The sequence below is a fragment of the Diabrotica undecimpunctata genome, chromosome 5, assembly GCF_040954645.1.
Source record: "Diabrotica undecimpunctata isolate CICGRU chromosome 5, icDiaUnde3, whole genome shotgun sequence".
In the NCBI taxonomy this organism is placed as follows: domain Eukaryota; kingdom Metazoa; phylum Arthropoda; class Insecta; order Coleoptera; family Chrysomelidae; genus Diabrotica; species Diabrotica undecimpunctata.
The window spans coordinates 97,955,251-97,967,571 of NC_092807.1; the positions used below are offsets into that span (position 1 = coordinate 97,955,251).

Here is a 12,321-nt window from a genome sequence, read left to right on the forward strand (position 1 = left end):
AAATATTTGGAAAACGAGATCCAGGAAGAAGAAGAACATCTTGGTTAAAGAACCTCAGAATCTGGTTCAATACAACATTTGTGCACCATTTTCGCGCTGCTGCAGATAAGGTAAAGATTGCCATGATTATCGCCAGCATTTGTAACGGATAGGCACATCAAGAAGAAGAAGAAGGTACTAAAAATGCAAAGTATCAAGGATAAAGTGAAATAAAGTTACCGTGCAACGACACTGGTTTGACAAATGATAATATGTATATTATTATGTATATATCTATCGACGCATGCTTTAAAAACTCATATAACTGACACTTAACTGCTGGCAACTGTAATTTGCGACCATTTTTTTTTCAGGCAGCCTCATTTCATCTTATTAAGAAAAAAATTAGCTTTAAGTTGATGAAAAAACGTGCATGTATATCATAAGCAGCGTATTTTTAAAAAAATAAATGAACGAAATAAAATTTTTGTTTAAAAATTAATTATTATTAGTTGAATTAAAAGAAAAATGCCGCCACTTTTTGACTGGCAACTTATTATCAATGTATTCTCCTAATTTTAAATCTATGTAAAAATGTGAGTTTGATTAACTAGGTTATGAACGTAGTGATTCTGCAGTGGGATCTTAGACTAATAGGAACCTTGGGTATGTATTTTTTAAATCATTGTTTTCAGAATGTCGTAATGAATAACGCGGCATGCGATGAAGAAAAAGATACCACAACAGAAGACGACAAAAGATGTGTTTTGACGGCAGAATTATTGACAGTGGACAAATTAAGAGTTCTTACAGCAATGGGAGGACTTTTCTACGCCGGACATTTGAATGCCATCGAACCTCCAGATGTGTATTCGATAGTTTTAGACGGAGAAAGGGGAAATAGGCCGCATATCATGTCAAGAGAAGAAATACTGAGAGATGCGGTGAGTATTATTAGTTTGTTATTTCTTGACCGTGAATTTTTAATAAAGTGCTATAAATAAATAAAGTACTTATTGACAATGTCAAATAGCCGAAACGTTTAAGCAATAGTTAAGTATTGTTATTTACAACAGACCGTCAAACCCAGGAAATAAAAAAGGTTCTATTTATATATACAGGGTGAGTTTTTAGTGCGACATTGGTCAATAATTCCATTGTGGTACAAGATATTAAAAAACTTATTTAGAAAAAATGTAGGCAATGATATTCTCTATACTTGAAAATGTGTGAAATTCTACAGGGTGATTAATAACTGCTTGGTATAGCAAACATACAATTTTTTAAATGGAACACCCTATATATTTTTTCAAATTTATTTTCTTCTCATAATTCTTGTTCTTATAGTATTGGGTTTTGCATTACTATACAGAGTATTTCACAAGTCATGACCATTTTTATTTCGAAATCCCTATGAAATCAACACCATGTATATAAAGAAGTAATGCATAAGCAATTATTTATTTTATATAATAAAGTAAACAATGTACTGTAGGTTTTAAATTAAATCATTCCCTATACCTAAACTCCTTACTTTCCGAGATAGTTTTAGTTTTCTTCAAATTTCTGAAATGGATTCAATTTTTGTAAGTAGAAATAAGTATTGAGTATTGAGTGATAATATAACAAAAATTTTTTATACCATAAGTAACTAACAAAGATTCCTAAGATTCCTACAAGATAATGTGTTTTGTATAATAAAATAACAAGATTATTTATATTCAATAAATAACTCACACAAAACAGAAAGCAAAACAATGTACAATTGATTTAACAATTTTTAGACTGTTATATCAACAGTATTCTAAGCCAGGAATTTGTTAATAAAACATTCCTAACTGCGGATTGTGTTGCGCAGTTATTAATAAATAAAAGGCCATTTGTGTCAGTTACAAAGGTAAAATAGTAGGCTTTGAAAATGGTAGTTTTCAATCTGACATCGGTCGGTGTGGCTTGTCTTTATTGTTTAAAATGGATTTTTCTGTAGAAGAGTTAACAGATAGGATCTGGACATTAGGAGAAAATTCGAGAAATTGCTACTTGCATCCAGAATGTATCACGAGCGATATTCTAAACGGAGGAAGCCAAACACAAGAGCTTTTGAAAAATTAATGGATCGTTTTGTTCGCACTGGGTCAGTTGTAGGTATATGAAAAAAAAAAAAAAAATGAGAGAACCAAAACTGTTCTAATTGAAGAAAAGGAATATGATGTACTGATAGCTACTACTGAAGATCCCCACGTCAGCACTCGTGAAATTTCACGTCAACATGACATTAGTCAAACTTCGGCGGCAAAAATGCTTCTTAAACATAAACTGCATCCTTACCGTATACAAGAATTGACAGTCCATGATTATCAATGCAGATTAGCTTTTTGTCAATGGTGTCAGCTGCAAGTGCAAAGAGACCAATTTTTTTCGACTTTTTAGAGATGTGGCTACATTTCACAAAAATGGAACTGTGAATCGGCTTAATTTTCATTACTATGCATCAAGCAATCCCTATTTTGTTAAAGTCATAGTCAAACTAGGTGGTCTATAAATGTTTGGGATGATATTGTTGGCAATTATGTGATTGGCCCACATTTTTTTGACGGTCGTGTGAATGGTGCCATATATCTGGATTTTCTAAATAATCATCTAAATAATAACTTTCCTGAGAGGTGGATAGGCAGAGGAGGACCAACTGTTTGGGCCACCGCGATCACCGGAATTCTCCAAAATTGACTTTTTCAGGTGGGGCTATATAAAAGATCTTGTATACCAGAAGCTTCCAAAAACGCCAGATGACTTACTAAAATTGACTTACAAATGTTAAGAAATGTGGCTCGGTCATTTGAATATCGGTTACAAACTTGTATAAGACGTTGAAGGTGGACATTTTGAACATTAACTTTTGACTTATTTCCTTAATATCACATTGTTACATTCATTACATATTATTATGGTGTATCTATCTATCTATACAGCTCTTGCTGTCCAATTTTGGACAAAGGCCTCTTCTTCCTTCTTCCACGTCTCTCTATTGTAGGCAGTTTGTATCCACTTAGGGCCTGCGTGTTTCTTCAAGTCATCTAACCATCGCATTTGTGGCCTTCCTCCTTTTCGTTTGTAACTATATGGTCTCCAGTGTATAATCATCTTATTCCATCTGTCGTCTTTCTGTCTTATGGTATGTCCAACGAACTTCCACTTAAGTTTTGGTATCTGCGTTAATACATCGGTCATTTTTGTTTTGTTGCGGATCCAAGTATTTCTTTTCTTGTCTGATAGCCTGATGTTCAGCATTTGCCTTTCCATGGCTCTTTGGGTCTTTGCTATTTTTCCATGTTTTCCTTTGTAAACGTCCTAGTTGGAGAACCGTAGGTGAGAACGGGTAGTATACATTGGTTGAAGACTCTTGTTTTTAAATATTGGGGGTATTTTCTATTTTTTAGTATATATGAAAGTTTTCCGAAGGATACCCAAGCCATCCGTATCCTTATCTTTATTTCTGCGGTCTGGTTTTCTTTGTTTAATTTAATTAGTTGTCCCAAATATACATATTCTTTTATTTTTTTTATAGTTGTTTGTGCAATTGTAATTATTAAGTGTTCTGGTTGGTTGATCATAATTTTCGTTTTATTATAATTCATTTGTGGACCTATTTTTGTTGATTCGCTATTTAACTCATCCATCATATTTTGCAATTCTTCCCTTTTATCTGTTATTAATACAATGTCGTCTGCATATCTTAAGTGATTCAAGTATTGGTCATTTATGTTAATACCCCGTTTTCCCATTGTAATTTCCTCATAACGTCTTCCAAAGCTTGATTGAATAGTTTGGGTGATATAGTGTCACCCTGTCTCACTCCTCGCCGTATCTTAATGGGCACCGTTTGTTCAACTATTTTGATGGATGTTGTTGCTTGATCATATATATTGGAAATTAAGTCCGTATATCTATAGTCCATTCTACCATTACGGTGGTTTTTACCATTATAGTGTATATTTTTTGTTAATTACTGAATAAAAATAATTTTGTTATATTATCACTCAATACTCAATACTTATTTCTAATTACAAAATTGAATGTATTCCGGAAATTTGAAGAAAACTAAAAATGTCTCGGAAAATAATGAGTTTAGGTATAGGGAATGCTGTATAAAAATGAAAAGGTATGGGTGATCCATTTAAAAAAATTGTGAAAATCGTAATTTCGTTTTGTAATTCATCCTGCATACAAATTTTAGTCAATGATTTCAATTAAACTTAATTTAAAAACTACAATATATTGTTTACCTTATATAAAATAAATTATTGTTTATGCATTACTTCTTTATATACATGGTGTTGATTTCATAGGGACTTCGAAATAAAAATGGTCATACCTTGTTAAATACTCTGTATATATATATATATATATATATATATATATATATATATATATATATATATATATATATATATATATATATATATAAATCAGTGCCATAATGTCTTTCTATATGCTCTAGCCATCATTCTTTATGCTGTCCACATTTCACTTATTTGTATTTCTCTATATTCTCCGTAGATTTTCTTCTCCAAATTTCTAATCTCTGAGTGTCTGTCTTATACCATGTCCGTAGTTTGTATCCGCAAACAGTAAAAAAAGTGGATTTTAACATTTTTGCGGAGTGATCCTGCACGTGTACCTTTTTTAATATGTTGTTAATGTTCTCTGATTGCATAATTTCTATTTTATATTAATATGCAGATAGATCAAATTTTTTGTGAACTATAAATTTTACATCTTCCCGGAGGTGGTTTAAAACCAAACTCGCATTAGCATTTCATCTGAAATTTTCCCGAAATTACCGCAAGTACAGTGTATTTTTCAAGGTAAATTTTCAAACCGTAAATTATATAAGAATATCTAAGCACACCAACATAATAAGTTGTATATTCAGTTATAGAATAATCTTGACTAACTAGAATAAGAACTAAAATCTGTTTAGCTTGACCTCCAAGGTGCTGATAGGAAACTGCAACTTAATAAAAATTAGTATCAGTTACCTCTCCGCTATCCTGAGGTTGGATATAGATTCTCATACGTCCAAAGTCACTAACGTCTACGTATAGGAAATGCAAGTAGTTGAGGACGAACAAAACAGGAAAAACAGATAGTCATTATAGCTATTTAAACGTTTCAAAAGGATTCAACATTCATAACAAACCCTGTAGTGAATTACCGGTTGATGTTGAGATTGAATTGAAGCAAATGCGAATAGGCGACAATGTATTCAAAGCAGAAGTGAAGGATCTAAAGGACGAAAACAACATTTTGAAGAAATAATTAAAGGAAAAAAAAAACTACTTAAACTAAGCTGAAAAAACAGGATGAAATCTACGAAAAAGTAAGTGAAAAACTTACTAGTACTATCAAGATTCACAATAGATACACGCGATGAAATGGTTCTAAAAGAAGTAATGATTAATCTAATTAAGAACAAAAGTACTGTGCGAATTAATGGAATCAGGATGTTTTGATGAACAAAAAACACTTTATTTAGAAAAAAATTATATGTTGACAAAACTATAAACTATAAAGATAAACTTACATCATTTATTAGGAAATATGTTCTCCTTTGGCTGCAATTACTATTTTTACCCGTTTTGGCATAGATTCTACGAGCTTATGGCAGTTCCCAGATATCCTTTCATCTCAAAACGAAACCTAAATGACCGCTTCAATCATTTTTATTTTTGAAGTGCAGTAAATTTTTCGCAGTCTAGCTTTGCAAATGGCCCATAAATTTTTAATGGGGTTGAGGTCTGGCGAATCGGGCCAATCTAAAACATTTACTTACTTACTTCCTAGCCAACGCCCACCCTTGGCATGTTAGCCATTTGGTGGCGCGCTGACCAGTATAGACGAGCCGTTTCTCGTAGGCGATCTTCATCCTCCTCGGGTGGGTCTGTTTTCAGGGCTGGGCACTCTGGAAGGTGAGCAGCATCCATCTGGGGCTGATCACATAGTGGACAGTTGTCATTTTCGCGGACGCCGATGCGATGTAGATGGGAGGCCAGGTAGTCATGCCCCGTAGTTGTTCTGAACACGGCTACACTAATGGGTGTCGGCAAGTTGCGAGGGATTGGTGACTCTATTAGGTGGGCCCAAGATTTTCCAGCACCGGCTTGTATTTGCTGCTCTTTTATCTTCGCTTTGATTCCTCTTCTAATGGTGGACTTTGCTGATGTGTACGATTGGAAGCTAGGGGGCTGTGGAAGAGTAGTGCCTTCTTTTGCAAGTTCATCCGCCGCTTCATTTCCTTCAACACCGACATGACTAGGGATCCATTGTACAGTAATCAGCCACCCTTTTTCCATCAAGTTCGATAGTTGCACGCGGCAAGATATTGTTTTGGCACAGTCGGTGTATCGATTTGTCGACAGGGCGAAGATTGCGGCTTGGCAGTTGATGAAGAAGGCAACTTTTTGGAGGTGTTGGAAATTCTCAAGATTTTTTGCAGCTTCGTGTATAGCAGCAATTTCGCCGTCGTAGTTGGTGAGAGGGGCACCCACAGCTATAGAGCATTTGAAGAACGTTGAGACATATCCTGCTCCTGTTCTTCCCGAGTCCGGCATCGAGGATCCATCTAAAACATTAATCTTCTTATTTTTGAAAAATTATATCATTTAATTTGACTTGTAATAGGGAGCAGAGTCGTGTTGAAGAATCGCTCCTCCCTGGGGCTGACATTTGTGGAGTTCTGTATCCAAACACTGTTCCAACATGGATTTGTATCTTTGGCTGTTCATCGCGGCTTCGATTAGTACCAAAGATCCAACCCCTATGTTTGAAAAACATCCACAAAACATTTTTTTGACTGGATGTTTTACGGTTTGATCAATACGAGATGGTTTAAGGTTTTCCTTGTCAGACTTCCTGAAGAATTTCGACCGTTGACCCTGAACTATAAAGTGAGTTTCACCTGTAAATAGGACTGTTCTCCAGTCGTCTACAGTCACAATAGCCCTTGTTTCTCCATTCGTTCAGTTAGAAGCTGTTTTTTTCTGTGGACGCATTGCCCTTCTACCATTCTCCAAAATTGTTTTCCGAACAGTCGAGTCATGAATCACTACACCCGATGCTGCTAAATCTTGTTGGAGCTGTTGGCTTGTTTTTCTTGGGTCCAATTTGCTCTTTCGCAGTAAAAATCTTTCATGTGCTGCTGTTGTTTTTCTCTTTCTTTCGCATTTTCTTAACATTTTCACATCCATTGATCCCGTTTCTCGTTTACGCTTCAAAATCTTGCTTACTAGCCACTGACTCACTCCACACGTTGTTGCGATTTCTCTTTGTGACATAGAAGGGTGTTCACTTAACGTGATAATCCTTTCACCCTTCCTAGGCGTAATATTCATGATGGAGTTAAACGAAACAAACATTACCGAAAACAACACAAAATAGCTCAAACGTAGTGGGAAATGTCCTAAAACACCCTGATATAAAATTCAGAGAAAAGTAAGGTTATGTTTTCGATGCTTGGTCAGTTATAAATGTGTGGACAGTGTTGTCAACTGTTAATATTGAAAAATGTAACGATGATTCCATTAATTCGCACAATACTGTATCTAGACGAAAATGTAAAAATTGAGAAAACGGGTACTAAAAATTGCCTACTAAACATGACGAATATTCAGGAAACAAACCAAGTCTTCTCCAGAAAAGCGTATATTGAGACTTCTCAGAGACGAAACGATACTCATAGTCACGATTTGACAGTGACAAAAAGAGCTGTAGCTATAAGGCATGTCATTTTTGAATGAAAAGAAAAACAGGTGGATTGGTGTTTGAGAGAAGCTTAACTGGTAATTGAGTCGAAATTGTTTTGAATTAAGTAATCGAAGTTAAAATAAAGATATTTAAATCACGAAACTAGAAATCCGATTGAGGAAACCAAAATCCAGATTTTTGCTTTAATCTGTGTCTTCTAAAGGTCGTGGCATATTATCGTGCACGTTGCGTTTCCAGCACATAGCGTTTAGTTTCCGAAAAATATAATTTAAATGGTTTTAAATATGAACAACGCACACTGTCCGGTACATAGCGTTTCAGACACTTAACGTTTCCGTTCAGTAACGCTGCGTAACGAGTCGTAACCGGTTGGAAAGGATAATGTGCATTAGATGTCCGTCGTTTTCCCATTGTTGTTTATTTAGGAATTTGTTTGATTTTGATACAGAGTATTTAAAAAAATAATTTTCGAGGCTATTTTGTCATTTATGCATGTGTATTTATTGCTTTGTGACAATTGATCACGGAAGTGATACCTCTTCTTTTTAAAAATACTTTTTGGTTTGATATGTATGGCTTCGTTAAATGTAGTATTTTGTTTTTTAACTGAAGGTGAAATTAAATTTAAAACATATTTAAACTGAATCCTATTCATTCTAAAATAATTATTAAACCTATTAATTATTATTAAATTCGTAATTGTTTATCACTTCCGTGATTAATTGTCACAAAGCAATAAAAACACATGCATAAATGACAAAATAGCCTTGAAAATAATTTTTTTAAATACTCTGTATCAAAATCAAACAAAGACCTAAATAAACAACAAGGGGAAAACGACGGTCATCTAATTAACATTATCCTTACAAACCGGTTACGACTCGTTACGCAGCCGTCGGCATCAGTAAAATATTGTTTTCGAATATACTGAACGGAAACGCTATGTTCCGGACAGTGTGCGTTGTTCATATTTAAAACCATTTAAATTATATTTTTCGGAAACGCTATGTGCTGGAAACGCAACGTGCATTATAATATGCCACAACCTTTAGAATTGCAAGGCAAAACAGACGTCGATGTTTTTGACAGGAAAGATTGTTTTCACGTTCAGAGCTTCTGTAAAGAGCCACTCCGATGATACCTTTTAGGATGAAATACGTGTAAGTGGATATACAGAGCCACTATACGTGAAATCAAATCTTAACTGTCTTTCCTTTTAAAGTTATTTAGTTTCTAAACATTAAATTAGGGTTATTAGTGAGTAAGAAAACCCTACGGACGTTACTGTAAGTTATTTTTTATTAAATTACATAGTAGCATTAGATTAGTAGAGGGCATGCTTAGCGCATGTCTGTGAATTTATGCCTTGCTTTCATTGGATTCTTAAAAAAAATTTAAACTCTACACGTGTTAGCTCCTAGACATAAATAAACCAAATATTAGTCAAGTTGAAAAAGAACTTCTTGAATTAAAAAAATAGATTTCAACACGATCAGAATATGTTAATAGAAGTGAATAATTTATCTTCTAGGATTAAAAGCACCAGTAGGAGAAAAGTTGAATATAAAGGTACATACAGACTTCGGTCTCTTTCTCGTCGTGATAGAGACAAATATCCTATGGATATTGGCAAAATTTTACACCTATTGGGCCTAACTGGTATAAAAGACATTAGTAGAAAAATAATAAATAGAAAAGGAGTTCAATTTAATACCTCCAAACAGGCAAATACGATTCTAAACGACACAGAAATCGTTAAGAAGGGATTTCTAGCATATATCACACAAAAAGTGTTAACATCAAGAAGCATTACTCGAGATGTCAGTTTGAATATTTCCGTGGAAAATATATTATATAGGCAGCATAATTAAAAACGGACATATGCGTCGGCAACATATATTCCACCAGGCACCGTTCAAAATAATTGATGGAAGAATTCGTCCTAAAAAAAATATTATTTACTCGAACTTAGTAACAGTTGAATCTCATATTCCTCCTATGCAACAATGCTTAAAATGGTTAGGTTTTTGACATTCACAAAGACACTGCAGGTGAAAAGAAAGATGCCTTAAATGCACTGAGGAGCGTACACTAGAAAATTGTACAATTTCTGTACGGAAATGCCTGTATTGTGATCTCGAACACCTTTTAATAAATAAGATAATTTGCAAAGAATTTGATAGACAAAAAAAAAACATAAATGAGGCAATGGTCTTCCAAGACCTTAAATTTTGTAAGGTGCCAAGTTGTTTCCTCCACTTAAAGAAAAGCCAGAGAAGACCAGATTGTTTCAAAGGAGAAGTAGGCCTTCTCTAAAGCCAGATCATCTATAGAGTATTTACTCAAGCTGTCCAGAAATCCACTTCCTCTGCTTCCCATTACCCAAGTCAAACTCATGTGGTCCCAGTCAAAAGAAAAAATAGGGTAATTCTGAAAGACACCAGTTATGATAGCGAGGCTCAGAAAATAACCTTAATTGACTATTTTAAATAAATTGAATGATGCCCAAAAGCATATAGATTTGAGAGTCCAAGTTAATTTAAGTAAAAGTAGTTTTGGTTGAGTTTTAGTTTATCTCTTATATCGTCACCTTAATACTACAACTAGGTAACTGAAAAAAAAAAAAATCTTTAAAAAACCAGTTTTTTTAAGTCATCTCATCTCACCTGGTGAAATTTAATAAGAGTGTGAACTTTTTTCTTTAAACGAACTTTCATTGGCTTTATTTGAACGAAGGTATACTGTTTCGGATAGGATGGTAAACCATTTTCTATGTTTCAACATCTTCCATAGCCAGCAAAAAATTTCCTGCTCAATTTTTTAAATTTATGTGTTAGGGAGAGAAAACATATTCCAACACAGTGGAAATTGCAAACAGTTTGGTTAATCCCAAAACCCAATAAAAATATAAAGTAGCTTTCAGATTGGAAATCAACTGCTCTATCCTTATGTATTAGTAAATTTTTAGAGAACATGACAAAAATAAGGTTAGATTGGTATGTAGAACATTATCTGACTCTACCGTCTTTCAAAACTTGCTTTTGTAAAGGTAGAGTGGTGTCTGAAAACATTATTCATCTGGTAAATAAAATTTCAATGACTATTTCAAAAAGGAAGCTACTATCCAATTATTAGATGCTTTGGGAGATCTTAATTTGTCATGGTCAGTTATTGAGTTGATTATATCTTGACAAATCGTTCGGTGTTTGTCCGTAATCCTATTTCCTTTAATCTGTTAGGGCCAAGAACTCTCATACAACATAATCTCATTTTGTGTGCCTGGGAACGTCTCTTTGTTGCCATAATCTCTTTGTTGTTCCGGCTAGATGTGGAATTAATGTGGTGGAAAAATTAAATGGCACAGTAGAGAATATGTCTAGAAAACTTTATGAAATGGGAATGTGTTTGTCATCTTACAAAAGTCAAGCGATTTTTTTTATAGAAATAGGAATAACCTCCGAATATGGTTGCTTCCAAAATACGCTAGGTACATAAGATTTATGAGGTAACACATAACTTTTTATTTCCTTGTCATTCCTTTCCACTTAATACTCAGAGTTCTACAGTTTATGAAACTATCAACTTTGGAAAAGGAGAAAATATCCAAACCAAGTTTATGTCATGGTACTTTGAAAATAATAGACATATAATACAAAATAGACTGATCGTTGCAATGCCAACCCGTTCCCCCAGGGCAATAGTGAAAACTGACGCAAAGCAGTTTCTGCATGTCTTTTTTATTTGCCAGGTGTATCCACTACGTGACCTAAATCACCAATGAGAAGGTCACGTAGTTGATAAATCCGGCCCATTAGACAAAGATGCAGGGACTGTTTTACGCCAGTTTTCTCTGTCGCACTGGGGGAATGCCACTGTATTGCAGAAGTCAGTCAATCATGTAATATTTGTCTTTGTTGAAAACTGGTCTGAATATTACCTAATTTTCTCAGATGGATCCAAAGATGAACAAGGTAATGTAGGTATTGGGATATACCTTAATGAAAGCACATAACTAACAAGCAAGGTTGCCATCTTCTAATTCAATTTGTTGAGCAGAAGTATTTGCCATAAAAAAGGCATTACACTTAATTCAACAGAATAAATTAAAAAAAAAACTTTGTAGTCATTCAAAAAGTGTTTTGGAGAAAATTACAAACCAAGTTATAAGGATGCAACCGACACACAAACTCTCCGATTAAAACAAACAACATAAAGAAATTAAATTTGCATGGATTCCAAATCACACTGGAATTGTGGGGAATGATAGAGTTGATCATCTTGCTAAACTTAAAAGAAAGTTACCTACGACTGAAGACGCAAAGGAGGCCTCCTTTATAAACTTTTAAACAAAACATAAAGAAAACCTATGGATTAGTTGGAAAAATCGGTTCCAAGAAATAGGTCAGATAAAAGGGATTACATATTGTACACATGTTACGGTTCCATATAAAAAAGTCTCGTTTACAAGTTTCCCCAACCTGGGGAAAGTTTTAATTACACAAATGTGTCGTGTGAGGAATGGACATTTCAGTGTTCCAGTAATATTTATTTAGATTGAAAGTAATGAATACTTATCAG

General features: G+C 34.1%; 1 protein-coding gene across 2 annotated transcripts in view; it reads left to right on the forward strand.

Annotated features, from left to right (window-relative positions):
• The window catches only part of wge (BAH domain and coiled-coil containing protein winged eye), an 83,490-nt gene that overhangs the window by 43,892 nt on the left and 27,277 nt on the right, over positions 1 to 12,321 (forward strand). For both annotated transcript variants that reach the window (XM_072532313.1, XM_072532314.1), the window contains exon 12: positions 675 to 923. In XM_072532313.1, coding sequence (XP_072388414.1) covers positions 675 to 923 — 249 coding nt within the window. The remainder of the gene's footprint in view (positions 1 to 674; positions 924 to 12,321) is intronic.